This window comes from Solanum tuberosum, unplaced genomic scaffold (genome assembly GCF_000226075.1).
Source record: "Solanum tuberosum cultivar DM 1-3 516 R44 unplaced genomic scaffold, SolTub_3.0 scf00517, whole genome shotgun sequence".
NCBI classification, from domain to species: Eukaryota; Viridiplantae; Streptophyta; class Magnoliopsida; order Solanales; family Solanaceae; genus Solanum; species Solanum tuberosum.
This window is the reverse complement of record NW_006239435.1, coordinates 175,442-199,984: the sequence shown is the minus strand read 5'-3', so window position 1 is coordinate 199,984 and position 24,543 is coordinate 175,442. Positions and strand designations below refer to the sequence as shown.

Here is a 24,543-nt window from a genome sequence, read left to right as displayed (position 1 = left end):
TCTATATACGTTATTCAACTGCAATTTTGCATTTTAAAAATCGGCGTTCATCCGTTAGTTATTGTAAAAAATTAAAATTGACGGATGATCATTGATTATTTTTTTTTAAAAGTAACAATTTCTTTTTAAGAGTTTCCCTATATTTTTGCGTGAAAAATAACCGTCGAAAGTGCGTTGATTTTCTTAAGAAAGAAAGTCAATGACAACCCAACGAAGTCTATCGAGTTTCAACATTTTTTTGTAGTGTTATTAATTAGCAATGAACATGAGTTTTTTTTACTCGTATTTAGTTGAATGAAAAATTAGAAAGCTAGTAGTTGAATTAGTCCAAATAAACTAGATATGATAAAAATAATAATTAGTGGTGTTATTTAATTTAATTAATTGTTTAAAAAAGAAAACCAACACACTTTCGTCGATTATTTTCTCACACAATAATGTACAGAAACTCTAAAAAATAAAATAAAAAATGATGTTCATCCATTTTATTTTATTTTTAAAAGGGATATGACATTGATTTTAAAAATGAAAAAGTGGAAATGAACATAAATAAAAATGAAGAAATCATAAATTTAGTATTTTGTGTTTAAATGATACTATATAAAATAAAGTTGAAGGATTAAAATGGAACAAAGCTAAGTTAGCATGACAAAATGAAAAATCGGGGCAAGTTAGAGGAGCTGTGTATGTGTTTTTAATTGGTTTTGGCTCAAGACATCTACAGCCCCTTAAAGTTGTCCGCATAATTCACTTGGACACCTCAACTAGGACTCGTACCTATTGAACACCTAAATTATTCAAAACCTGAGCGCGTGAATGGACTTTTTTTAAAAAATTTTAAAAATAAATTAGTGCTTATTTTCTTGACACTTGACATGTATTAATTAAATAACTAAAACTCATTTAATTAAACATTTATCTCTTTATTTATGAAAGAAAATTACCCCATACCCATGTACAAGTCCTCTTCTTCTTCTTCTTCAACCCACCATTTTAAAGACTTCAAATTCTCTGCCTTTTGTTTTGTTTTTGTTTTTTTCTTTCATTTTTCATTATAAACAAACTAATTGAATTTGCAAGAAGGAAAATAATCGGACCATTGGAGTTAAAAAGTTAGCCGACATTCATTGTCACGACCCGATTTCTCGAATCATGATGGCGCCTACTATACCCTACCAGTAGGTAAGCCAACTAGAAACCCAGAACATCAAGCAATGAGTGCAAGGGTAGAAACTAGCGAAAACAATACACTAAACAAGGACAACAAGGCGGAAGCAAACCAAAATAAATAGATATAGAAATCCCTCCCAGAACCTGGAAGTCACTAGTACAGAACTATCTAATAAAGAGTACAAGTCCCAAAAGTGGACCACAACAGAGCGTGTCTCAAAAGCAACAAGACTAGCTAAACCAAAAGAAGGAGGCAGAACAAACCCAAAACGCCAAGTGCTCGCCCTCGTCTCCGAGTCACAACTGCAAAAGAAGGTTGGAACTACTTACCGCTGATAACTGGTACTGGGACCTGCATCACAAATTAGATGCAAAGCGTAGCATGAGTACCAACACAACAGGTACTCAGTAGGCATCATAGGCCAACTGAGCAAAAAGGGTAAAAACAATATGAAAGGATCTAATCTAGACACAGAGAGGTCAAAGTGGATACGAAAAGAAAGCACACGAGCATACCAGAAATAAACTAAGTACAACTAAACTAAACCTAACTGGACCCCCATAAGCCCAAAAGGTACACTCGTGCGCAAGTTCAAATAAAACCTGAACGGACCCCCATAAGCCCGACAGGTACACAGAAAAGCAAAAGTCTACTGAGAAAGAAGAAAATCGGGATCCCAGCCCAAAGTAACTAAGATAATCCATCAGACTCCACCCAGCCAGCAGTGCACTCCCAGCCTAGCTAGAAAGAGTGACCCTAGGGGGCACCCAACCAAACAGTCCATTCCCAGCCCAGCTAGAAAGAGTCACCCATGAGTGAGGGAGATATCGCGAGTCGTCCTACCATGCAGTCAGATCCCAGCCCAGTTAGAAAGAGCGACCTGGGGACACCCAACCAGCAACACACTCCCAGCCCAGCTAGAAAGAGAGGCCCGGGGGAGATCGCCGATATCACCGAGTCTACCCAGCCAGTGATACGCTCCCAGCCCAGCTAGAAAGAACGACCCCGGGGGTGATGGTATCTCCAATAGGATCCAATCCAACAACAACCACCATGGAACATCGTCCACTCTAAGAATCACATAAAAGGCTTCAAGCCTATACTATCTCAATCCCGCGCCTCTAGTGATGCACCAGACCTTCGAGAATGCGTCGAAACTGCAGAATGAGAGGGAGAATATACATAAGTACAACAAGCAGTGATAACGTCTAATCTAAGGTTTAAACTATCAGACTCAAGTCTACTACTCCAATCTACAAAGAGCTAAGTCATCCAAACGACGTCGGCAAAAAGTCAAGGCTATCCAGTCCACACGGGTCATAAGTCTAAGGCAATGCTAGCTTAACCTAAACTAAGGACATCATGCTTACGGTTAAGAATGAACAAGGCATGCAACACATAGCATACAAGCATACAATAACATTTAACACATAAACATGCAACTCTACTAAACCGGTTAACATGATACTACACCTGAATATGGGCAATCGATCATAACATGAGGTATCTAATCAAAGTAAGGTAGGAAACTGATACCCACCCCCAATTCACTCTAATCGACATGCTTTTACACAATTAAGCTCAATCTAAAATAAAAGAAGTCGTAGCCTACCTTAAGGCCTACCGCACGCGCTCCAAATCACTTTACCGGAGCTTTTCCTTCCCGAACGACCCTTGAACGTTGCCACTCTATCAAATATAGGATCACAACGTTAGTACGGTCGTTTAGACACCAAAATCACAACAAAAGGAGACGAGCCAATTTTGGAGTTACAATGGAAATCGTGGGACCCGCACCGAACTGTGTGAAATTGACTCCATCAAGAGACCCTAAACAGCACCCCGAACTTGTGTTCCAAAATGGAACACAATTCAAGGCTCAAATCACAGCAAAAACCAACAAGCAAGAAAACCACATTTTAATCAACTTAAAAGTAAACAACAACAGTCTAAACTCGAAATTAACGAAAATTGAAAAGTTCCCAGCACTCCTTGAACACTCTACGAGGTAGCCACGACAATTCTCAACACGTGGGACTTCGAATCACCAAAAACTGAGCTAAAAATGAGTGAGATATGACCAAAACAAGAATGCCAAGAACAAAGGCTCGAAAAATGGTACATCAGTCAGGTTAATCACGAAATTACCTCGAACTATGCGCACCCGACAACTTCCGTACACTCTACAGTGAAGCCACCGAGAATACGAAGCTCCCGCACTTCGAATCACCTAAATCGGTTGAGAGATGAAAGAGAGATGAGGGTTTTAAGTTTGGAAAAGTTGGCTGATATATCTGCATTTATAGCAGATATTTCTGCAATTTTTTTCCAAAACATAAAAATTCCGATGGGGTGCTACGAACTCGTTCGGAACCCCGTGCATGCAAATGAGATATGCAACCATACCAAATTTGATATTCCGGACTCAATGGCGCAGTCAAAATTTCCATACGAGGTCATCTTGATAAAATGTGGGTCCCACACCCAAATGTCATTTTAAGTCAAAATCCACTAAAGGGCTCGGAAAAATATCAAAAACCTCGGGACACAAAAGAAGGGTCAATCTAGACCAAACTCGACATTCTGGAGCTAACCGCACTGACAGAATTCTCATCCGAGCGCGTTTACTCAGAATATTGACTAAAGCCAAACTTAGGCTTAAACTTAAAGTTAAAACGCCTAATCGCACTGACTCACACTGAAAACCTCGTGAGTCATGCCGACCATGCTACCAGCCTAAAATGACTCTTTCAGAGCTGATGGAATCATTAGAATTGGATTCTGATGTCATCTTCTTGAACTTTTAATCGAAAATGATCGTTCAAGGTTCATAAGCTCGAAAAAACTAAAACTCGCACAAAAGCCAAACGAACGACCAGGTGACCGAACTGTCAGTCCCAGCAAGTCATAAATGACCTGGGGTCGCTACAGGAACGCTCTAAACGACACACAAAAGGCAAAACACAAAAATGACCAGAAGGGTCATTACATTCATGCATCTCTATTTTCAATAACTCCGATCAAGCAACTATCACCATTCATTAAACTTATTTTAAATGGTATAAATAAATTGATATTCCTTTGATTTCTCTTCATCGTCGATTTTGTAATAATTTATCGACATCGATTATTTTCACAAAAAATTCAATAATCACAGGAAGAATAGAATACAATGAGTGACAAGGGAAGAAAAAAAAGGCAAAAGATTAGGTAGGTGTATTAGGGCTGGGTGGGAGATATTTTATTTTTTGTTATCGTTAAGGAATCATGGTGGAGTGACAGGGAAGAAGATGAAGAAGAAAGGTGAATGGGTGGGTTAAGTGGGGGGAGAAATTTAATGGGTTAAGTTGGGGGAGAAATTTTCTTTTTTATTCTTTTTTCAATTTAATTTTTCTAGATTATTAAAGGCTGAAAATATTTTTCATTTTTCAAAATTAAAAATTTGGAGCCATGTGTCGTAATTCTATTCGTGATTTTTTAAAGAAAATGTGTGTGAATTACACGCATAATATTTGTAAAGCTAGTTGTCATTTTATGTTCAATAGATAAATATTCTTAATATTAAAGTATCTAATAGGTAAGAATCCTAGTTGAGGTCTCTAAATGAATTATGCGGACAACTTTAAGGGGCCATGGACAGGGGCGGATTTACGTTGAACGAAGGGGGTTCATCCGAACCTCCTTCGTCGAAAAATACACTATATATATAAAGACAAAATATTAATTTATGTGTATATATATACTATTGAACCCCCTGAACATATACCAAAGGCGTAGCTCAGTGGCGTTGGGGGTTCAGGAATTCGCTCTACTGCACGCGAGGTCGCGTGTTCGAATTCGGGCAGAGGCATTTTTTTATCAGCTTATATTTTAGGCGTTTTAATTTTTAAAAAAAATAATAATGCAATCAGAAAACGATGTTTAGTTCCAAAAAATTAAAATGTTGATTGGAATTTAGGATTTATTAGTTTATCCCTTAATTACATAGCCAAATATTAAAAAAACCCTTTTCTTCTTGATTCGATCCATTTAATCTGACCGTTTATATCTGATTCGACCCGTTTATTTGTGGATATTATTTACGTGATTAATTTTTTTTAACCCCCTTGATGAAAATCCTCCCTCCACCACTGGCCGTGGATGACTTAATCCAATTGGTTTTTGTTTCATGTCATGGAATGTGAAGACACACATCCCACTTTATTAATTTTTTGGATATGAGTGTCAAAATGGAACATAAAAATCGGAGTTGAAGGGTTAAAATTGAACAAGGTTGAGTTGAAGTGCCAAAATGAAATTTAGGAACAAATTTAAGGGTCTGCATATGTATTTGGCCTATAAACAAAGTTTGAGATTTCTCTATTCATTCTTTGCACCCCTTCGGCATCATATAAATAAAGTACAAAATTTCTATATTCAACCTTTACATCCAACGCTGTGTAGACATTGAATTTTTGTGGGACTCTACAAGACGTGTTCAATTCAAATTGGGACTCTAGAAGATGTGTTCAGTTTCCATTAGAATTCTTGGAGGCTACTCAATCTTAAACCTTAGTTTATGCCTATATAAATGGTACTAAATTCTCTTAAAAGGCATCTCGAAAATTCCATAAAGAGATCAAAATCTCAAATATTCCACAAAAGTAAAAAATATTCATATAGAGGTCAAATCTAAATTATCATAGTTTGAGAAATACGCCACCAACGGCTTCGAATCATGGATAAATATTATGAGAGTAGAATCAAGGATAAATCTTAGGAGAGTAGAATCAAGGGAGGAACAAAATTGTACCCGCAATCTTTATCAATAAAGTTATGTTTCTTCTTATTTTATTGTGGTTGCAATTTATTTTCTGTCACTTTAAAATTTGTTGCAAACAAATTGGCACGCCCAGTGGGACCAAATCTGCCCTCCATCTTTTCTCTCATAAATCAAATTTGAAAATCTGTAGCTACAAAGGTGGAAGAATGAATACTTCAAGTCTCGTCTTTGAGGTTCACCAAGTCTACATTCTGACAAGCATTGAAACGCAGGACATTTGTAGACATTGAAATTTCGTGGGACTCTACAAGACGTGTTCAATTCGAATTGGGACTCTAGAAGATGTGTTCAGTTTCAATTATAATTCTTGGATGCTACCCAATCATAAACCCTACTTTATGCCTATATAAATGATACTAATTTCTCTTAAAAGACATCTCGAAAATTTCATAAAGAGATCAAAATATTGAATATTCCACAAAAGGTATTGAATATTCATAGAGGTCAAATCTAAATCATCTTAGTTCAAGAAATACGCCACCAACAACCCTTGAATCATGGATAAATCTTAAGAGAGTAGAATCAAAGGAGAAACATAATTGTACCCACAATCTTTATCAATAAAGTTATGTTTATTGTGATTGCAATTTATTTTCTGTTACTTTAAAATTTGTTGTGTTCTCTAATCATGGATAACTCTTAGGAGAGTAGAATCAAGAGAGAAACTGTTATGATCTCAATCCTAGCTTATAAAATGTTGTTGTTAAGATTCGAACTACGGAAAAAGTATAAGCCATTAACAGTGAAATTAAAAGATTGAAGGGTCGAGATTCAATTCATTTAAATAAAGCTGAAGGGACGAGATCGTGCCACATGGATATATGGTTATATATACACATCACAGAGGAGAGAGAGGGCTAACTGAAATTTGGTAATTTTCAATTCTCTTCTCGTGCTCTCTTCTTCCTCTCAAGTTCTTTTCTCTTCTCATCTAAATCTGATCTTCTTCTCTCTTCTTCCTCTTCTGCAGATCACGTCTCGAATATGGAGCTCACTATAAATAGTTTCTTTTTCTAGCTAGAATTTTCTTGTTTAATTGAGTATCATTTCTCTGTTTTTGATAAATCACAGAAAATTCAAAAAGGGTGTTGAGTTAATTGTTAATTTTTGCATTTGAATTTTGATCTCGATTGAGATCATAACAACTGGTATCAGAGCATCGATTATGCGACCTGTGGGTAAGAAATGACAGAAGGGACTCGCCGGAAGGTAACTGAGGACAAGCTCATTCATCATGAAGAAATTTTGACAGATCTACTGAGTTCTCAACAAGAGGCACGCAATACACAAGTCGGAATTCAAGGCACGTTGAAGCTCATTCTAGACAGGCTGTGTGCATTAGAAAAATCTCCTGCTGGTCCAAACATTGGAGAAGGGTTACTTCCAAGTCCAGCTCAAGATAATAGAAATCGGCCCCAACAACCTCCTATCCTGCCACCGAAATAGGAATTGCCCTCTTTTGAAGGTGAGGAACCTAAGGTATGGATTCGAAAATGCGAGAAATATTTTGATCAATATAGAATACTTGATGAACATAAGGTGAAATCTGCTGTTTTTTATTGAATGGATTGGCTGAGGTATGGTATCAGTCGTTGGTGTTGAGTAGAGGGTTAGTGACATGGATCAAGTTCAAGGAGGAACTGATCAATTGTTTTAGTGACATACTGGTGGAAGATGTGGTTGAGGAATTTAATAAATTGAGCCAAGTAGGTTCTGTTGATAAATTACTTGGGAGATTTGAGCACCTTAAGGCTCAAATGCTTATTTGAAATCATGCACTAAATAAATCTCACTTTCTATGTAGTTTCATAGGAGCATTGAAAGAGGAAATCAGGTTTGCTGTCAAGCTGTTTAAACCTACTAAATTGAAGATAATGATTGAAAAGGCTAAGATGCAGGAGCTAGCTATTGAAGCTCTCAAAAGAGGAATAAGACAAGTACCAGATCTGCTCAGCTTGTGACTAATACGATTGTTAACAGAGGGCCTGCTAACGCCGTTGTGAAGAATACTACATTACGACTCAGCCCGGAGGTGTATGAGTATAGGAAAATCAATCATTTGTGCTTCAGGTATGGAGAAAAGTATGGCCTGGTCATGTATGCAAAAGGAGGCAACTAAATTGTTTGATAGGGGAATAGAGGCTGAAATTAACATGAATGAAATTAACACTTACCAGGAAGAAGATGAACCACCTGATGTGATGATATAAGAAGTAATAGAACAAGAGATTCAACAAGCTGTGTGCCTGGATGCTTTAACATGTCATAATCAAGGTGAAAACACTATTTTAGTGGGGGATACTATGAAGAAGAGGCAGCTATCTATATTGATTAATTTAGGTAGTACTCATAGCTTCATAGATAAACATACCGTCCAAGCTACAGGGCATCAATCCAGCCATTGCCCTCCTGTGAGAGTGACCGTGGTTGATGGTAACTATGTGATGTGCACATCCCATTGCAAAGGTTTTTTTTATGGAAAATGCAAAGGCAAACATTTATGGAAGACCTACTCATCATTCACTTAGGAGGTTGTGATTTGGTACTTGGTAATGACTGGATGAAAAGGCACAACCCCACTACGTTTGATCATGAAAAAAGATGTGTCATTATTGGAAGGAAGCCTAACAAACTAGTTTTGCCAGCTCTAGTAGAAGGCAGTTTGAAGATGTTCAGTAGTGGTTCCATGAGTCGAATCCTGAAGAAAGGACATGCTCTTATTGCTCACTTGTTCATGATGCCGAATGCGAGTGAAGATCCTCTTGATGCTGCAGTACAAGAGGTGATAGATCAGTATGTCGAGGTATTTGCTGAACATAAATCCCTACTACCTATGAGATCATTAGGTCATGCTATTCCACTAAAGCCTGGGGCCATGCTAGTTAGTTTGACACCCTATAGATACAATTACAACCAGAAAGACGAGTTGGAGAAACAAGTAAATGAGATGCTTACCAGTAGAGTGATTCAACGTAGTCAATCTCCATTCTCTTCACCAGCCTTACTAGTCAAGAAGAAGGACGGTACTTGGAGATTTTGTATTGATTATAGGGGCCTTAATGACATCACCATTAAGAATAAGTACCCCATCCCTATAGTGGATGATCTCTTAGATGAGTTGTGTGGTGCAGTAATTTTCTCCAAGGTTGATCTCAGGGCAGGCTACCATCAGATAAGAATGAAAAGAAAGGATGTGTTCAAGACTGCTTTCAGGACTCATGCAGGACATTATGAGTTTAAAGTGATGCCTTTTGGTCTTACCAATGCTCTAGCTACCTTCCAAGCTCTTATGAATTAGGTTTTCCAACCTTTCTTGCGAAAATTTGTCTTAGTGTTTTTTGATGATATACTTGTGTATAGTCTAACAGTAAATGATCATGTGCAACACTTGAAAGTTGTATTTGAGATTCTCAAACGACATTCACTCTATGCTAAGAGAACGAAGTGTTCATTTGGCCAACCACAAGTGGAGTACTTGGGGCATGTTATTACTAGGGAAGGTGTAGCTACTGATCCTCAAAAAATTAGAGCCATGGTCGAATGGCCTAGACCAAAAACACTCAAAGCACTTAGAGGATTCCTCGGTCTTACTGGCTACTATAGAAAGTATGTTGTTAATTATAATACTATTAGTAGGCCCCTCACTGATTTGTTAAAGAAGGATGCCTTCAAATGAAATCCAGAGGCATGTCTAGCATTTGAAGCCCTTAAGACAGCTATGAGCACTACATCTGTGCTCGCACTTCCTGACTATTCACAAGAGTTTGTCGTTGAGACTGATGCCAGTCATGGAGGCATTGGTGCAGTACTTATGCAGAAGGGGAGACCAATTGCTTATTTTAGTAAGGTGTTGGCACCCAAGCACCGAGGCAAGTCTATTTATGAGAATGAATATATGGCTTTGTTAAGTGTTGTGGATAAGTGGAGACACTATCTCTAGTTCAAGCACTTCGTGGTGCGGACTGACCATCATAGCTTAAAGTATCTACTGGAATAAAAGGTAACCTCCGTTATTCAGCAGAAGGGTTTGACCAAGTTGTTGGGACCTGATTATGAGGTTCAATATAAGAGAGGTGCTGAAAATAGAGTTGTTGATGCTTTGTCTAGGCAACAAGAAGGGTTAGATTCCTTGGATAATCAGGATATTGGGAATTTAATGGCTATAAGCAGTTGCACTCCAACTTGGGTACGAGAGATTATCGGGAGCTATGTAGAGGATGCTCATGTTCGATACATTATTACACTACTTGCAGTAGGATCTCATGGAACTCTCAGACAACAACTCATTTCTTTTTTCCATGACACTCCCATTGGTGGTCATTCTGGTCAGTTAGGTACATTGAAAAGGCTGTCGCAACTCTTCTATTGGCCAAAGATGAAGTTTATGGTTAATGATTATGTGTCCAGTTGTGATGTATACCACAGGAATAAAGATGATAATGCGGCTTATCCGGGATTGTTGCAACCCTTACCTGTTCTAAATTAAGCATGGTGCCATATCATCATGGACTTTGTGGAAGGTCTTCCCAAGTCTAAGTCTAAAGATGTCATATTAGTGGTGGTTGATAGATTCTCTAAGTATGCCCATTTCATAGCTTTATCGCACCCCTATACTGCCGACACTATTGCTTTCGTGTTTTGGAAGAGGATACATAGCCTATATGGCACTCCAGAGTCTATTGTGACTGATAGGGACAAGGTGTTTCTGAGCAACTTTTGGCGAGCTTTATTCAACTTACTGGGCACTCAACTCAATTATAGCTCTGCCTATCACCTCAAAAGTGATGGCCAAACAGAAAGGGTTAATAGGTGCTTGGAAAACTACTTAAGATGCATGGTGGCAATCATTCCTAACCAGTGGAAACAATGACTATCCGCAACTGAATGGTGGTATAATACTAATTTTCATACAGGGTTGAAGTGTACTCCTTTTGAAGCTCTTTATGGGTATACACCCCCTCAGCTATGTATCAGACCTTTATTAGAAAATGTGGTGCAAGCTGCTGAAGATGTGATCATACATAGACAACAATTTTTACAATTATTTAAGGATAACTTACATGCAGCTCAAGCCATGATGAAGTTCTTTGCTGATAATCGAAGGACCGATAGAGAGTTTGCAGTGGGAGATTCAGTATATTTGAAGTTGCAGCCATACAGACAAACATCATTAGCACTACAGAGGAACCTTAAGCTCAATTCTAAATACTATGGTCCCTATTTGGTTATTGCTAGGATTGGTAATGTAGCTTACAAACTAGCATTACCACCTGAATCTAAGGTCCACCATGTATTCCATGTCTCGTTACTCAAAAAGAAAGTGGAAAATCGTGTAGTGGTTCAGTCGTCTCTACCTAACATTGGAGCTGATGGTCAGTTTATAGTGCGACCAGTTGCCATTCTGCAAAGGCAAATGGTTAAGCAGAATAATGTTGCTGCTGTAAAAATGTTGGTTCAATGGTCAAACCTTCCTCCTGAAGATGCTACATGAGAGGACTACCAACACTTACACACCACCTTCCCTAATTTTAGTCCTGATCCTTGAGGACAAGAATCATTTGAAGACGGAGGGTATGTTATGATCTCAATCCTAGCTTATAAAATGTTGTTGTCAAGATTTGAACTAGGGAAAAAGTATAAGCCATTAACAGTGAAATTAAAAGATTGAAGGGTCGATATTCAATTCATTTAAATAAAGCTGAAGGGACGAGATCGTGCCACATGGACATATGGTTATATATACACATCACAGAGGAGAGAGAGGGCTAATTGAAATCTGGTAATTTTCAATTCTCTTCTCGTGCTCTCTTCTTCCTCTTCTCATCTAAATCTGATCTTCTTCTCTCTTCTTCCTCTTCTGCAGATCACGTCTCGAATATGGAGCTCACTACAAATAGTTTCTTTTTCTAGCTAGAATTTCCTTGTTCAATTGAGTATCATTTCTCTGTTTTTGATAAATCACAGAAAATTCCCAAAAAGGGTGTTGAGTTGATTGTTAATTTTTGCATTTGAATTTTGATCTCGATTGAAATCATAACAGAAACATAATTGTACCCACAATCTTTATCAATAAAGTTATGTTTATTGTGATTGCAATTTATTTTCAACTTTAAAATTTGTTGCAAACACACTGATCTATCGATTGTGAAGCTATCATCTGATTCAATCAATCGTACTTCTTTAGATATTATCATGAAAGGAAAAACTTGCAAACTGAACCAAAATTGGCAATTTGAGCACTTACCCCTGAACTTGTGTGGAAGCCCATATTCCTTTTTAAATGGGCCGATAGAAATAGTAGACCCAAACTCAAACTTGCGCTCCAATTCAGATTGAGCCCTCAAATAAATTTTCTCACATTGAGCCGCTTCCCTCCTCTCTTTCTGCAAAACACCATACTATACTCATTCTCTCTCAACAGAAAAATCAAATTAAAGCGTATGTTCATCTTTCCCTCTGCATATTACACTGAGTATCTGCCTCTACTAGCTTGATTTTGTGTTTGTGTTCTAATATTGGTTTTTGTTTTAGCAAGTAACTTTTTAAATTTTTTTTATCTCAAGCTCAGTTTATGTTTAGTTGATTTCAGAAGCTTACAGTTTGTATATTTACCTCTTGCAGAGATTATTAGTAATGGGGAAGAAAAAGCAAAAGATTGTTCTACCTCCTGATCTTCCACCGGAAGTTCCTGATGAAGCAGTCGAAGTATCAGATGAAGACGTGCTTTTCGTAAGCGAAAATCGAGAATATACTGGATTCTTGTCGAATTTGGATACGAAGTCAATTAATAAGTAAGCAATTATTGGCATGTATATTTGTTTATTCTCACTTTATGTTGTTGGAGCTAATGCACATACATATATGTTTTTTTTTTTTTAAAAAAAATAATCTTGCAACCCTGGTATGGTTTTGTGTATTACAAAGGTGTTCGTAAATGAGCAATTCTCGGCATGATTTTTGGTTGGTTTCGACTTTATTTTTGTGGATTGATGCATAGATAATGAAACTTTTTCATTTTGATTCGGTAAGTTGGATGATTTGAATGTGGTATAAATCTGTATTTTTTGCTTGAAAAATGTTCACTCAAAAGTCTACATATCCGAAAACTAGAAAAGACAGAGCTCTTGCAAAGGGGAATATACTGTTTAATTGATTTGCTAGAGACTAATATTTGAAATTATATTTGGTAGTATTAGTTATTTTCGGAAAAATGATTTTTTCCCCTTAGGTCTCTTATGATCGGTTGATCAACCTGATAAAAAAATATGACTGGTTGATCAAATATCGACTTTCATAAAGAAGAAGAAAATTCATGGAAGAACGATTTTAAATGCCTAGAAGGGAAACAAAACCGATGTTAGCTCTATGTAGGAAGGGAGTTGGAAGAAAGGAGGCAGAGGAGGATTGATGACAAAGTATTCCAGCATGCATATGGTGGACAGTTTGGAAGGAGAGAAACTTAAGACATTTTGAAGATAGAAGAAATTCCATTTAGAAAATCAAGATGAATAGCTTCAGCCTTTTCTATTTTTGGTATAAGCAGGTTTTAATGGGGGATATAGGAGATTTAGTAGATTTCATAGGCAAAGTGTAAGAAAATAGATGTACAAATAAACCCCCATACTCCTTTTTTGTAATTGTAAATCCTCTCCCTCAGCATTTGTTTTGGTGCTGAGTTTTCTATGAATACGAGTTACCTTTATCTCAAAAAATTGTAGGATACCTACATATTGTATAACTTGTGCTTCATTTGACACTTCCACATGTTAATGTACTATATGGAGTATGCTAGAGCTTTATCTAAGTGGCCAGTGTCTTTTCCCTCTGTATTGCTGTTATCCTTGCCTTCATGCTCATCTCTTACTGAAAAATTCTACTCAGTGACGTGTTGAGAGTATTTTCCAAGACTCAATAGGTAAAAGGTCAAACTTCTGGCATCGAAGGGTTACTACGTTGGTGCTCTCTGCCAAAATCTTCTCATCATTAAAAAAGATTTACTTGATGATCCAACTGTGTGTTTTACATTTCCCCCAAATAAATGGGAGGCCAATAAACTCCTCTCTCTTGATCAGAAGTGCCAAACTTAAGATTGATTTTTGACCTAAAATTATCGAAGTGTAACGAACATTGGTGGATCAAATAGTTAAATTTTAGTTAGAAAAGATCAAACAGGTAGAAAAGGAAGTCTAGCTCAAAGAATTTGCCTCCCATTTCAACTTGGAATCCTTTTTTTGGTCGTGGAAGTGGGTTTAATCAGGGAAACAGTTCTTCCATGTAACACATGTGTGAGCTTTGGCAGGCATAATAGCTCATTTGCAATCAATCCATTCTCCCCCATCTGAATGAGTGATTCAAACTGACACAAGATTGACAGCTGAGCATATTTTTCTGCCAGATTCTATTGCGGCCTACAGTAATGATTGGTCCATAGTGAACCTTTTTTTTCCTTTTCGAAAATCTAGTTTTAAGTGGTCGCGAAATCACCTTTAGCTCCCATAGTTTGGCTCTTTGTTCAGAAGCTCCAGAGCTTAATTAGTTTAATGCTTATCCTAGTTTTGTAGCTTGTCAATGGGCCCATAATTCACCAATTCGAAGAAGTTCACCGTATCCTGGAATTTTCTTAAGCTCTTGTGATCTTCTCACAGTATCCTGGATTATTGAATAGTTCACCCTGGTGCCCCTGTAGTTAGGGGTCGTTTTCATTTCCCACTCTTGACGTTTTCCTTGGCATTTGGCCCTTTTTCAAGTTAATCTATCTGACATGGCAACTTTTATTTGTTCAATGGATTGCTATGTTTCTTAAATAATGTGAGAGTGATGTGTCCTTTTGTATTTGCTTAACTTCTATTTTTTGCTATGTTCAACATTGGGAGTACGATTTAGTTAGAACATCTGTTTCTTTAAGTTTCTTATATCCTATTCCCGTCTTGTGCAAGTCTATTAACTTTCTAAAGTTCTATAACTGATCTTATTATTGTTATTGGAAAGGCACGTTACTCGTGTTGCCGATGTGAAAGAAGATGAGCTGGAGTCTCTGTATGAAAGGCGATTAAAGAAGAAGTCACTTGATAAAGAAACAGAAAAACAGGGACTAGAGGTTGATCCTGTGGATGCTCTTCCTGTGAAGACATTAGATGGAAAACTTTATTACAGGACAGGTACTAAAAGCTCTTGTTCACTCATCATCACCCGGTATTTTACCTGCTGTAACCGTTAATTGAGTCTTATCATGTTATACAGTGCCAAAGGCTACACAAAAATCTGAAAACGAAGATAAAGATGAAGCTAATACTAACAACAAAGATGCTGGTATTGATGCAAGTGTGGTGAGGCTGACTAAAGCGGAGAAGCGTGCCAAATTGAAGAAAATTAGGAAAGAGGCTAAGAAACAGGCAAAAGAGGGAACAGAAGTAGAAGATGTTGAGCAAATACCTCAAGCTGAAGTCTTGGTATGTGCATTATATATCCTAAAATATATGCTGTTGTGCTAGAATATCTACCCTAAAGTAATTTTAAATTGTAGATGACAATGCAAAGAGGGAAAAGAGGCACTTGAACTTTTGAAAAGAGTATATATGATGAGAGTTGGGTACTACACAAGTTAATGCTGGCACCCCTAGTTGCACTGTCATGATACTGTTAATTAGTGGAATTAATACCTGGTTTCGGTGCTTCATGTTTTCCTGATTTTGGTAAAGGAGGAAATCTAAAACCACTTGGATTGGGGTGATCTTTGTAAGAGGTGTTGTAGCGTGATTTAAGCTAGGCATTTCTGTGTCAGACTATTCTAGAAAATAATACTCCCTCGGACCCAAAAATCAGAATGACAAACCTGTCTTTAGCTGTCCCAAACATACTTTCCTCTTTTTTCGTCAATACTCTTTCAATATATAGTATGTACGATTGAATTTCAATGGATAAAAAAGGAAGAACAGGAAAAATAGGGCTTTTTTATATTAAGTATACTTGGGACTTCTCTTATATATACACTTTAGTGTCCTCTTTGCTGCTGTCTTCTTCTTCTTGAGCTTGTAGCACCTTCTCTTCTACCACCTTTGTTTTTCTGCTCCTTGTGAATCACATCTTTTTTTGATAACCGTGATGTCCCAGCCAGCTTCTGAATCATTTCCTTCTTCTTCTTATTTCTCTCTTCTACTCCCTTAGTTCAATTACTTAAACAAAAATTTAAAACTAAATGCCAATAATTCTCTTCTGTATTTGATTAATTGGAAAGTAGCTTTGCAATTCAATCTATAATTCAGTGGCGTTGTTGAAGTATATTTTAGTGATGTTTACTTCGAATTCTGGGATTTATATTGTCATTACCGTATGCTGGTTGCAGAAATTTTTATTAACTATGGTAAAAAAGGACACTTAAATTTTGATACAAGTATATTGATTTATACTTCCTTGGTGTTAGGACGAGGTGAGAAATGATATGACAGCAGAAGAGGCCAATCAAAAAAAGAAGTTTAGACTAGCTGAGCTGGGAACTGCACTGCTTACTGATCCTGAATTAAACATCAAATCTCTCAAGGAGATGCTGGAGATTTCTAAAGATGGTGATCGTGATATAGCGGTACTTGCCCTTCAGTCTTTGTTGGCTGTTTTCAGAGATATCATTCCTGGGTGAGAAGCTTGCAAGAGTTCATGGGCTGCTTCTAGTTTACTTGTCGTAGTTTTTTGTTCTTTTGTCAACTTTACTATGTAAACGATTAACTCTTCTTCTGTCCTTTCAATATGTGCTCCAGGTATCGCATCCGTCTGCCAACTGAAAAGGAGCAGGAGATGAAAGTATCAAAGGCTATTAAGAAAATGCGGTTCTATGAATCTACCCTCTTATCTGCATATAAGGTTGATTTATGGATCAAAATCTCATATATTAATTGATTGACATCTGAATTCATATTATAGCTGCTAGTGCATATTGTTAATAACATGCTTTACCACTTTGTTGTGTTCCAATTCTTTGTTTGAAAATTATTGTGCCACCTTTTTAGTGCACTGTGTTAATAGACTTTTGACCTTTTGTCTTGTGGATGGAAAAATATGAATTCAGACCATAGAAATTGTACTTCGTTTGGAATAAGAAGTATGAAACACAGGAATATATATTCTTCGAGCTGTTCTTGTTTCTGGTGTTACATGATAGCATCTTGAGGTACTTAATGCAGACGAGAGTGCTAGGGCTGCTGTAATAATTAATGTATTCCTCCAGATGTTAGGTTGAGTTATTGAATTCTCATTACATTGCAACTATTTTACATATTTCTACCTGTTATTATGTATGAATAAACACCAGACAGACTTTTTTTTATCCAGGGCATTATATGAATTATCTTAGCTGGGGGATATTAAATTCAAAGTATTAAAGTAAATTCATCACCTGAGAATGAGTAAATAAGTTTGACGAGTGTAAGGGCTAGCTAGACTCCTACTATGTTAAGCATGCTCACATACTGAAGCAACTTCTATGAAATGAATAGAAGTAAAAGTAAGAATTTGTCTTTGAAAGGGGGTCAATCAAATGGGTACAATCTAAGTTATTATGTATCAGGATGACTGTACGTTTTCTCAAATAAACTTCTTGATATATCTCGTATCAGCAAGGTAAGTTGCTGAGATGAAGAAAAATTGAAATTTAAAGTTACATAGAATATGATTTTCCTATTTCAAAATGGTCTTGGAGACTTTTTTGACAATAAAAATGGTCTTAGAGACTTAACTTGCATCCTTAGAAATGTTACTCATGTATTTGGATTGCAGATTCAAATATAATTTTGCTCATTACTCCTTTTCCTATTTGGGTATTAACAGGCGTATATACAGAAGCTGCTAGCTATTGAAAATCAGGCTGTATACAAACGTGTCGCAGTTCGCTGCATCTGTATATTACTCGAGGCAGTTCCACACTTCAATTTCCGAGAGAATTTGTTAGGTGCTGTCATAAGAAACATAAGCTCTGAGGATGACATATCAAGGTAAATTATGCCTACTGCTCCTCTTTCGTTTCCTTCCATTTTGTATCTTTTGCCCTCCATGAATCCTTCATTGGGTTGCCCTATGATCCTGTTCTGGACTTCTGGTGGTGAAAATCTTCAGTTCTCACGACTAGTCGTATACAAACTTTCTTCATTTCGAGTTGCTCTGGCATTATAAAGGATGCAAGACAAGCGTTATTTGGTTTCTGTTCTGACTTGGTTGCAGAAAATTAAGCTTTAAAATAAATCTACAATTACAAGCACTTATTCCATGGAAGGACTGGTATTGAAGTCCTTAATTGTGAGGCTGAATTAATATATAACTTTTTAAGTGCAATGAGGTTATAGAGAGTAAACCTGATAATCAGGTCTCTATTTGGTTAGTTGGATGACTGAGAGACCCCATAAAATTGCAATGCATTCTTTTTTGATAACCTAGAGGGCTAGTAACCCATGGTTCGAAACTCTGTGGGTAATGAGCCTTCCCCTAATCCCTATACCCTTCTCCACTTAAATACAAGGCTTTTGTGTAGGGAAGATCCCAAATTTGTAACATGTGTCTAACACACGCATAATACACTGCACTCTTACTGCTAGACCAGGGCTTTGGGGGCAAATATTGCAATCACTTCTTTGTAGAGGCTATATTTAAACTATTTATTGGAATGTTTGAGGGTTTGGAGTAATAGAAGATTTGAAAGAGGTTTCTCTAAAAAATTTTGAGGATTTAAAAGGGCTTCTCATTAGTTAATCAATCCAACACCTTTGTTTACTTTAATGCTTTACATTCATCCAATATATTATGTCTAATCTATTTTCCCGTTTTTGTTGATGTAATTCGATTAGGCGTATATATTAGGGAATAGTTGAGACTTATACTCAACTTTAAATTATGAAGCCGAGCCTTTAATTTTGTTATATTGAATCCCTAGCCACTTTTTGCTATTATTAACTTTAAAAGCTTTGATAGTGGAAGAAGAAGTTTCCGTTTTAAAGAGGTGAGCTTAGTTTTAGTGACAAACTATCCTCCCCAGACCACATGTGGGATTACCCCGGGTTTGTTATTGTTGTTGCTTCCTGTCTTGTCCAAAAGTTGAATGCTAATATGTCATTTCAAGATCTACTAAATTGCTTCTATTGGCAAAGCTTGAAAATTTATTGTACAGAGTTCGTGCACTTTAAAGTTAATTGAGATATGTTGCATTGTTTTGTAGATTAGTCCTCTCTCTCCATAGATGCATGCTGATTGTGAAACAGAATATTCAAATATACTTGTGCCTCCAGGTTATGCTGTTTTTTGAAGTAGCAACTATGTTCTCTCAAGTTTATCTATCTACTGCTTGTTGACAGGAAACTTTGCTGTGCTACTGTTAAGTCACTTTTCACCAATGAGGGGAAGCACGGTGGTGAGGTAACGGTGGAGGCTGTTCAAATGATTGCAGACCTTGTTAAAGCTTCTGATTGTCAACTACATCCTGATTCCATTGAGGTCTGCAATTTTAATACCGAAACTTTGGTTTTAGGATATTTTTTCTTAGATTGTTTATGATGACATATTGAACTTAAATATGATGTGAATTTGAAGCATATATCCTGGGTATTGGGAAAAAGGTGAATATTCCAATGTTAAATATGATGGCAGTGTCAAATAATTGATGAAGAAGATGGCGATCTTTTAAAATGTTGCTAGTCAACATATGAATTAATACTCTCAACAACATTTATTCAAGTACAGGGTCTACCTGGGAATTCTTACTTAATTTTTGTTGAATCTCAACCTATTAGAAATAGTTTTTGATTTAGCAGTGGGAGAATGATTGTCCTCCTAACATGATTTTGTCATGCTCAGGTGTTCATGTCTCTGACATTTGATGATGACCTTGGAAGGCGCGAAGCTCAAGATGCTAAGAATAAATTTAAAAGCAAAAATGCTAAAAGAAAGGACCTTAAGGAGCAGAAAGAATCAGCTGCCAACGAGAAAAAGAGAACACGGAAAGAGATGATGTCAAAGACACGAGAAGAGGTATTCTTTTGCCAACATGATCTGTGACTGGACTTGTTAAGTGTAAGTTCATTTGCGCATCTCATGTTTTCATAGGTCACTACAGAATTGAAGGCTGCTTCATTAGCTACAGATGTTACTGAAAGGAGAAGGATGCAGACTGATGTATTATCAGCTATCTTTGAGACATACTTTCGTGTCCTAAAGCATGCCATAAAGCCTAGGTATGTTTTTCTTGCTGATGATGTAATGGAGCATGTCAATCAATGAATTCAATTATCATGAACACACTAGGTTTGAACTTGAACCACATCATAGAACTAGTTCCTCAGTGAGGAAAGAAAAATACTGCGCTTCCATTTTTTGGGCTACCTGTCGTTTATTATTATTTTGGTGAAATTGTATTGATTTAATGAGAAATCCTGTCATACAAATGTATAGGGAAGTAGAGAATCGCACACAAAAACATGATCCTTTGCAGAAAGCTTTCTAGCTTTTATAGAGAGGAAAATCCTACCTAGGAGAAAAGAATACATGATTGTCAAGCCAGTCAGTCATTTCCTTTCTCTTTGCAAAACTATAATTAGCCATCACTATAAAAGAAGAGGTATATGAATCAAATTTGCAGTTGAGATCAATTTATGAAACTAGAAGAAGATATCTGAGGAAGACGAATAGGAGAATGAATGCCACCTTTCATTTCCTTTCTTATTTAATTGATTTTCTCATAAAGAATTTAAAGAAGACATAATTTTTTGGATGATTCAGTGCCCAACTCTTTGGATTTTATACCAATCCACTATGTTTTTTGTTTGATTCTTTCTCAGAAAGTAACTTCACTGTGATCGTTTCTCAGATCAGAAGCAGGTTCCTCATCTCAGCCAGCTGGAAGTTATCCACTTCTTACTCCTTGTCTTAATGGAATTGGGAAGTTTTGCCAGCTTATTGACTTAGATTTCATGTCTGATCTCATGAATTATCTGAGAAAGCTTGCCAGAAGTGGCAATAGCTCTGATGGCTCTTCCAAGGATGTTTCAGCATGTCTGACAGTATCTGAAAGGCTCCAGTGTTGCATTGTCGCTTTCAGAGTGATGAGAAACAATTTGGACGCACTGAATGTTGATCTTCAGGATTTTTTTGTCCAACTTTACAATCTGTTAATTGAGTACAGGCCAGGAAGGTAGTTCTCCATCTATCAAATCACTATGTTTCAATTATTTGGCACTGGTAGTCTTAACTTTCCACCCTATTTTTTTCCACATCCTCCTTTTAAGGAGGAGGAAAGATTTGTACATTTCACCCTCCTCTCTGAGTACCAGAGTTGGATATTTATTCAATTAGTCAGAGGTTACATCATCTAAGGCTAGAGTAACACGGTTAGCCATCTTCTTTGTAAGCAGGGATAAAGGTGAGATCTTAGCTGAAGCTTTGAAGATAATGCTTTGTGATGATCGACAACATGACATGCAAAGGGCTGCAGCTTTTATAAAACGTTTAGCTACATTCTCTTTATGCTCTGGGCCTGCAGAGTCCTTGGCTGGTAACGACATATTTTTCTAGTCATCACTAGACTGCTATTTGTTCTTAATCAAGATTATATATGTTATGATTTATGGTTCTCATTTGTCAAACTATTGCAGCCTTGGTGACTTTGAAGCATCTTCTTCAGAAGAACGTCAAATGCCGGAACTTATTAGAAAATGATGCTGGAGGCGGCTCTGTTTCTGGTGCCATTGCGGTATGAACCTGTCTTCTTTCTGATTAATTATATGGCACTGATGGTGTAATGATGTTGACTTGTTACTTACATAAGTTGGTTTTACTTTTGTATATTTGAAGTTTGAATATGGATCATTGATGCACATGATATTTCTGAAGAAAATAAGAGAAGTCCACCTCTTCTGCCCTTCTGTTCACGGACACCTCTAATTTTGTTCCCCAGCTTCGTTTATATACTTTCTTTTGGGTAGGGGTGGGGGGTCAGGGAGGAAGGAACCAGAGGCATGGTAAACATAGGGCTTGGATCTGTTGACACTGTGGTGGTATAGAAACTTTGCAGAGCATTTATATCTAGTATATTCAGGAGTAGGCATTCCTGATGCAATGTACTTCTAGACTTTTCATAGTATTTTCTGAAGTTGTCGTAATGTATTGAACTTCCCATCAGGGAAGCTGTGGAAATGTTCAATGACATTTGTGTTCTGTGCCACTCATGGTACCAACTATATGCTTCATACTGAAATGACCCCCTTCTCATGAAAAAGAAATGTTTCCAATTGTGCCATTCATATTCAGTAGATAGTTGAACCTGTAGAATGTGCTGATGCCAGTTCTTTTCTGTTGCAGAAATATCAGCCTTATGCAACTGATCCGAACCTTAGTGGTGCACTTGCTTCAGTGCTTTGGGAGCTTAACCTCTTGTCAAAGCATTACCATCCAGCTGTTTCTACAATGGCATCCAACATTTCTATGTTGGGCACTGGTGATAACCAGATTCACCTGTCCAACAAATCTCCTCAACAAGCTTTTAAGGAGTTGTCACTTGAGCAGGACTCGTTCATCGTAAAAGTTGATCTTAATGCCAAGAGAAAAAAAGGGAATGCCTCACTAAAGCAAATTAGTAAGGGGGCTGACCTCGATTCCACTGTTCAAGTTGATGAAAATGATGTTAAAAGGAAACTCTCTGAGCATTATTCACTGCTGCATGACATAGCTGAAAATGAAAGACTAAGAGGGGAACTGGTTGGGACAACATTGTCTCTGAATCTATATGAACAATATAAGAAACAGAAGAAAAGAAGAACAAAGTAGACATTTGTTGTCTACAATTTTGTAGGTAGATCTACTTAACAGTTTAAAACATTCTGTACTTTTTTTGGATAGGAAAGTGCACCTCGTGATTGTTTTGTACAAACTGGGCATAATGCCCCTATTATGTTGTATGGATCTGATTATTTATTTCGATGTCCAGAGATATGTCCCAGGGCCACACTTGGTTGGAGCAAGTTTCGTTTCTTCCTTACCCGCCCCTTCTCTTCAAACTATTTTTGTATGTTCTCTTATTAATTGCGAGGTAAGTGTTGGGTATTAGTTGTCCTGAGTTTCTTATCAGAAATAGAGGTTTGTTCCTTTTAACTTAATCAAACTTTCACAATGTAGTCGTAGAAATTTTGAGAGTTTTGGTTAGGGGGAGAATTTATGGGACACAAGTGATACGTTATCACTTGTGTGTGAACCTCCTTGTATTACAAGTGAATTGGTTGATATTATTTCTCTCTATATTTTGTACTCTTATATTTATATAGTGGATTGCTTATCTCTTTTGTGGATGTAGGTTGGTTGATCGAACCACGTTAAATCTTTGTATCTTTTGGTATATTTTTTGCTTGTCTTCTTACTCATGGTATTTTGAGGTTTGTTTTGCTAGCTTCCGCATGACACCTAATTATTTTGGTCCTAACAATAAGAGGAGAGGAAAATGAGGGCTTATTGTCGCCATCAAGTGTTTCAAATTTCTTGCATGTACAAACTATCGAATGTTTTAAGATAGGTTCTATAGGAATTGGACGATTAATAAATGTCCGTGTTCCTTTCATTACATTATGTTTTAATAAGTTCCTAGATAACAAGTCTAAAAGTTTCTCCTTAGATGAAGATCTTGTGCTAATGATGAAAATAGACCGATTTTATATCACAATTTTACACCAAGAAAAAAAAGAAAGGAATGGCCTGAAATAACAGAAGCTTAGTTATGGAGTAGAAGAAGGGTGACTGGTGGGTTTACAAAAACATTGTTTTGATCATGCAACAACAATTTCAGAAGATTAACAAACATATAGCTGTTCAAAGCATAATCATTTTACGTATTGAAGAATTTCCATAGATTCTTAACAGTGATGAGCTCTCAAATTTTCTTTTTCTTTTTCCACCCGGTGTCCACATTAGGGTTTTGACTAAATTTGGATCGCACATTTGAGGTTGAATTTCTCCATATCAAAGGCTCAAATTCGAGACCTCTGATTAAAGGTTGAACAATTCCATCACTACACTACAACCAGGTTAGTAAAAAGGTACATAAACTGATTTCCATATTTTTGTTTGTTCCCTTTCCCTAGATTCATTATAATTTAGAGTCTTATTTACTAAATTATCATTGTTATCGGTCATCAAGTTGTAATTCCAATAAATTTAGTGTAGGTACTTAATACTATATATAGGATAATATATATATAAAAATATAAAATCTCTTGATTCGTAAAAGATGGATAAGTGAAATAAAAAAAAATTGACTAGTAAAAAGTAACAGAATGAAAAAAAATATTTTTACTTTTTTCAAGTGATATGATTACACCGTTTAACTCCCAAATCAAATTTAAGAAACCCTTTTTAGGTGCATTAACTTGATACTTTAATGGCCTAATTAAAGGAACTTGAAACAAATACATTAACTACCCTATGATCGATATTATTGTCGGTCCATACATATTCTCCAAAAAAATAAATAATGAAAAACTAACTCAAAAACTTTGATGTTGCAAAATTTCAATATAATTATATAGTACCCATT

The 24,543-nt window shown here is 36.7% G+C and overlaps 1 protein-coding gene across 1 annotated transcript; it reads left to right on the top strand.

Moving 5' to 3' along the window:
• Window positions 1-12,331: 12,331 nt before the first annotated feature.
• LOC102606180 (nucleolar complex protein 3 homolog) lies at window positions 12,332-22,981 on the top strand. The gene is made up of 14 exons (XM_006364787.2): window positions 12,332-12,431; window positions 12,615-12,784; window positions 14,982-15,151; window positions 15,234-15,442; window positions 16,414-16,622; window positions 16,745-16,847; window positions 17,811-17,974; window positions 19,325-19,463; window positions 19,824-19,997; window positions 20,073-20,200; window positions 20,833-21,156; window positions 21,377-21,516; window positions 21,617-21,714; window positions 22,323-22,981. Exons 2-14 carry the CDS (start codon window positions 12,627-12,629, stop codon window positions 22,785-22,787), a joined length of 2,481 nt encoding a protein of 826 aa, XP_006364849.1. The 5' UTR covers window positions 12,332-12,431; window positions 12,615-12,626; the 3' UTR covers window positions 22,788-22,981.
• Window positions 22,982-24,543: the final 1,562 nt, after the last annotated feature.

Coding starts and splice junctions, on each gene's coding strand:
- LOC102606180 (XM_006364787.2), top strand. CDS start 12,627: ATGGGGAAGAAAAAGCAAAAGATTGTTCTACCTCCTGATCTTCCACCG. Junction 15,152..15,233: donor AAAACTTTATTACAGGACAG/GTACTAAAAGCT, acceptor CATGTTATACAG/TGCCAAAGGCTACACAAAAA. Junction 17,975..19,324: donor TCTGAGGATGACATATCAAG/GTAAATTATGCC, acceptor GCTTGTTGACAG/GAAACTTTGCTGTGCTACTG.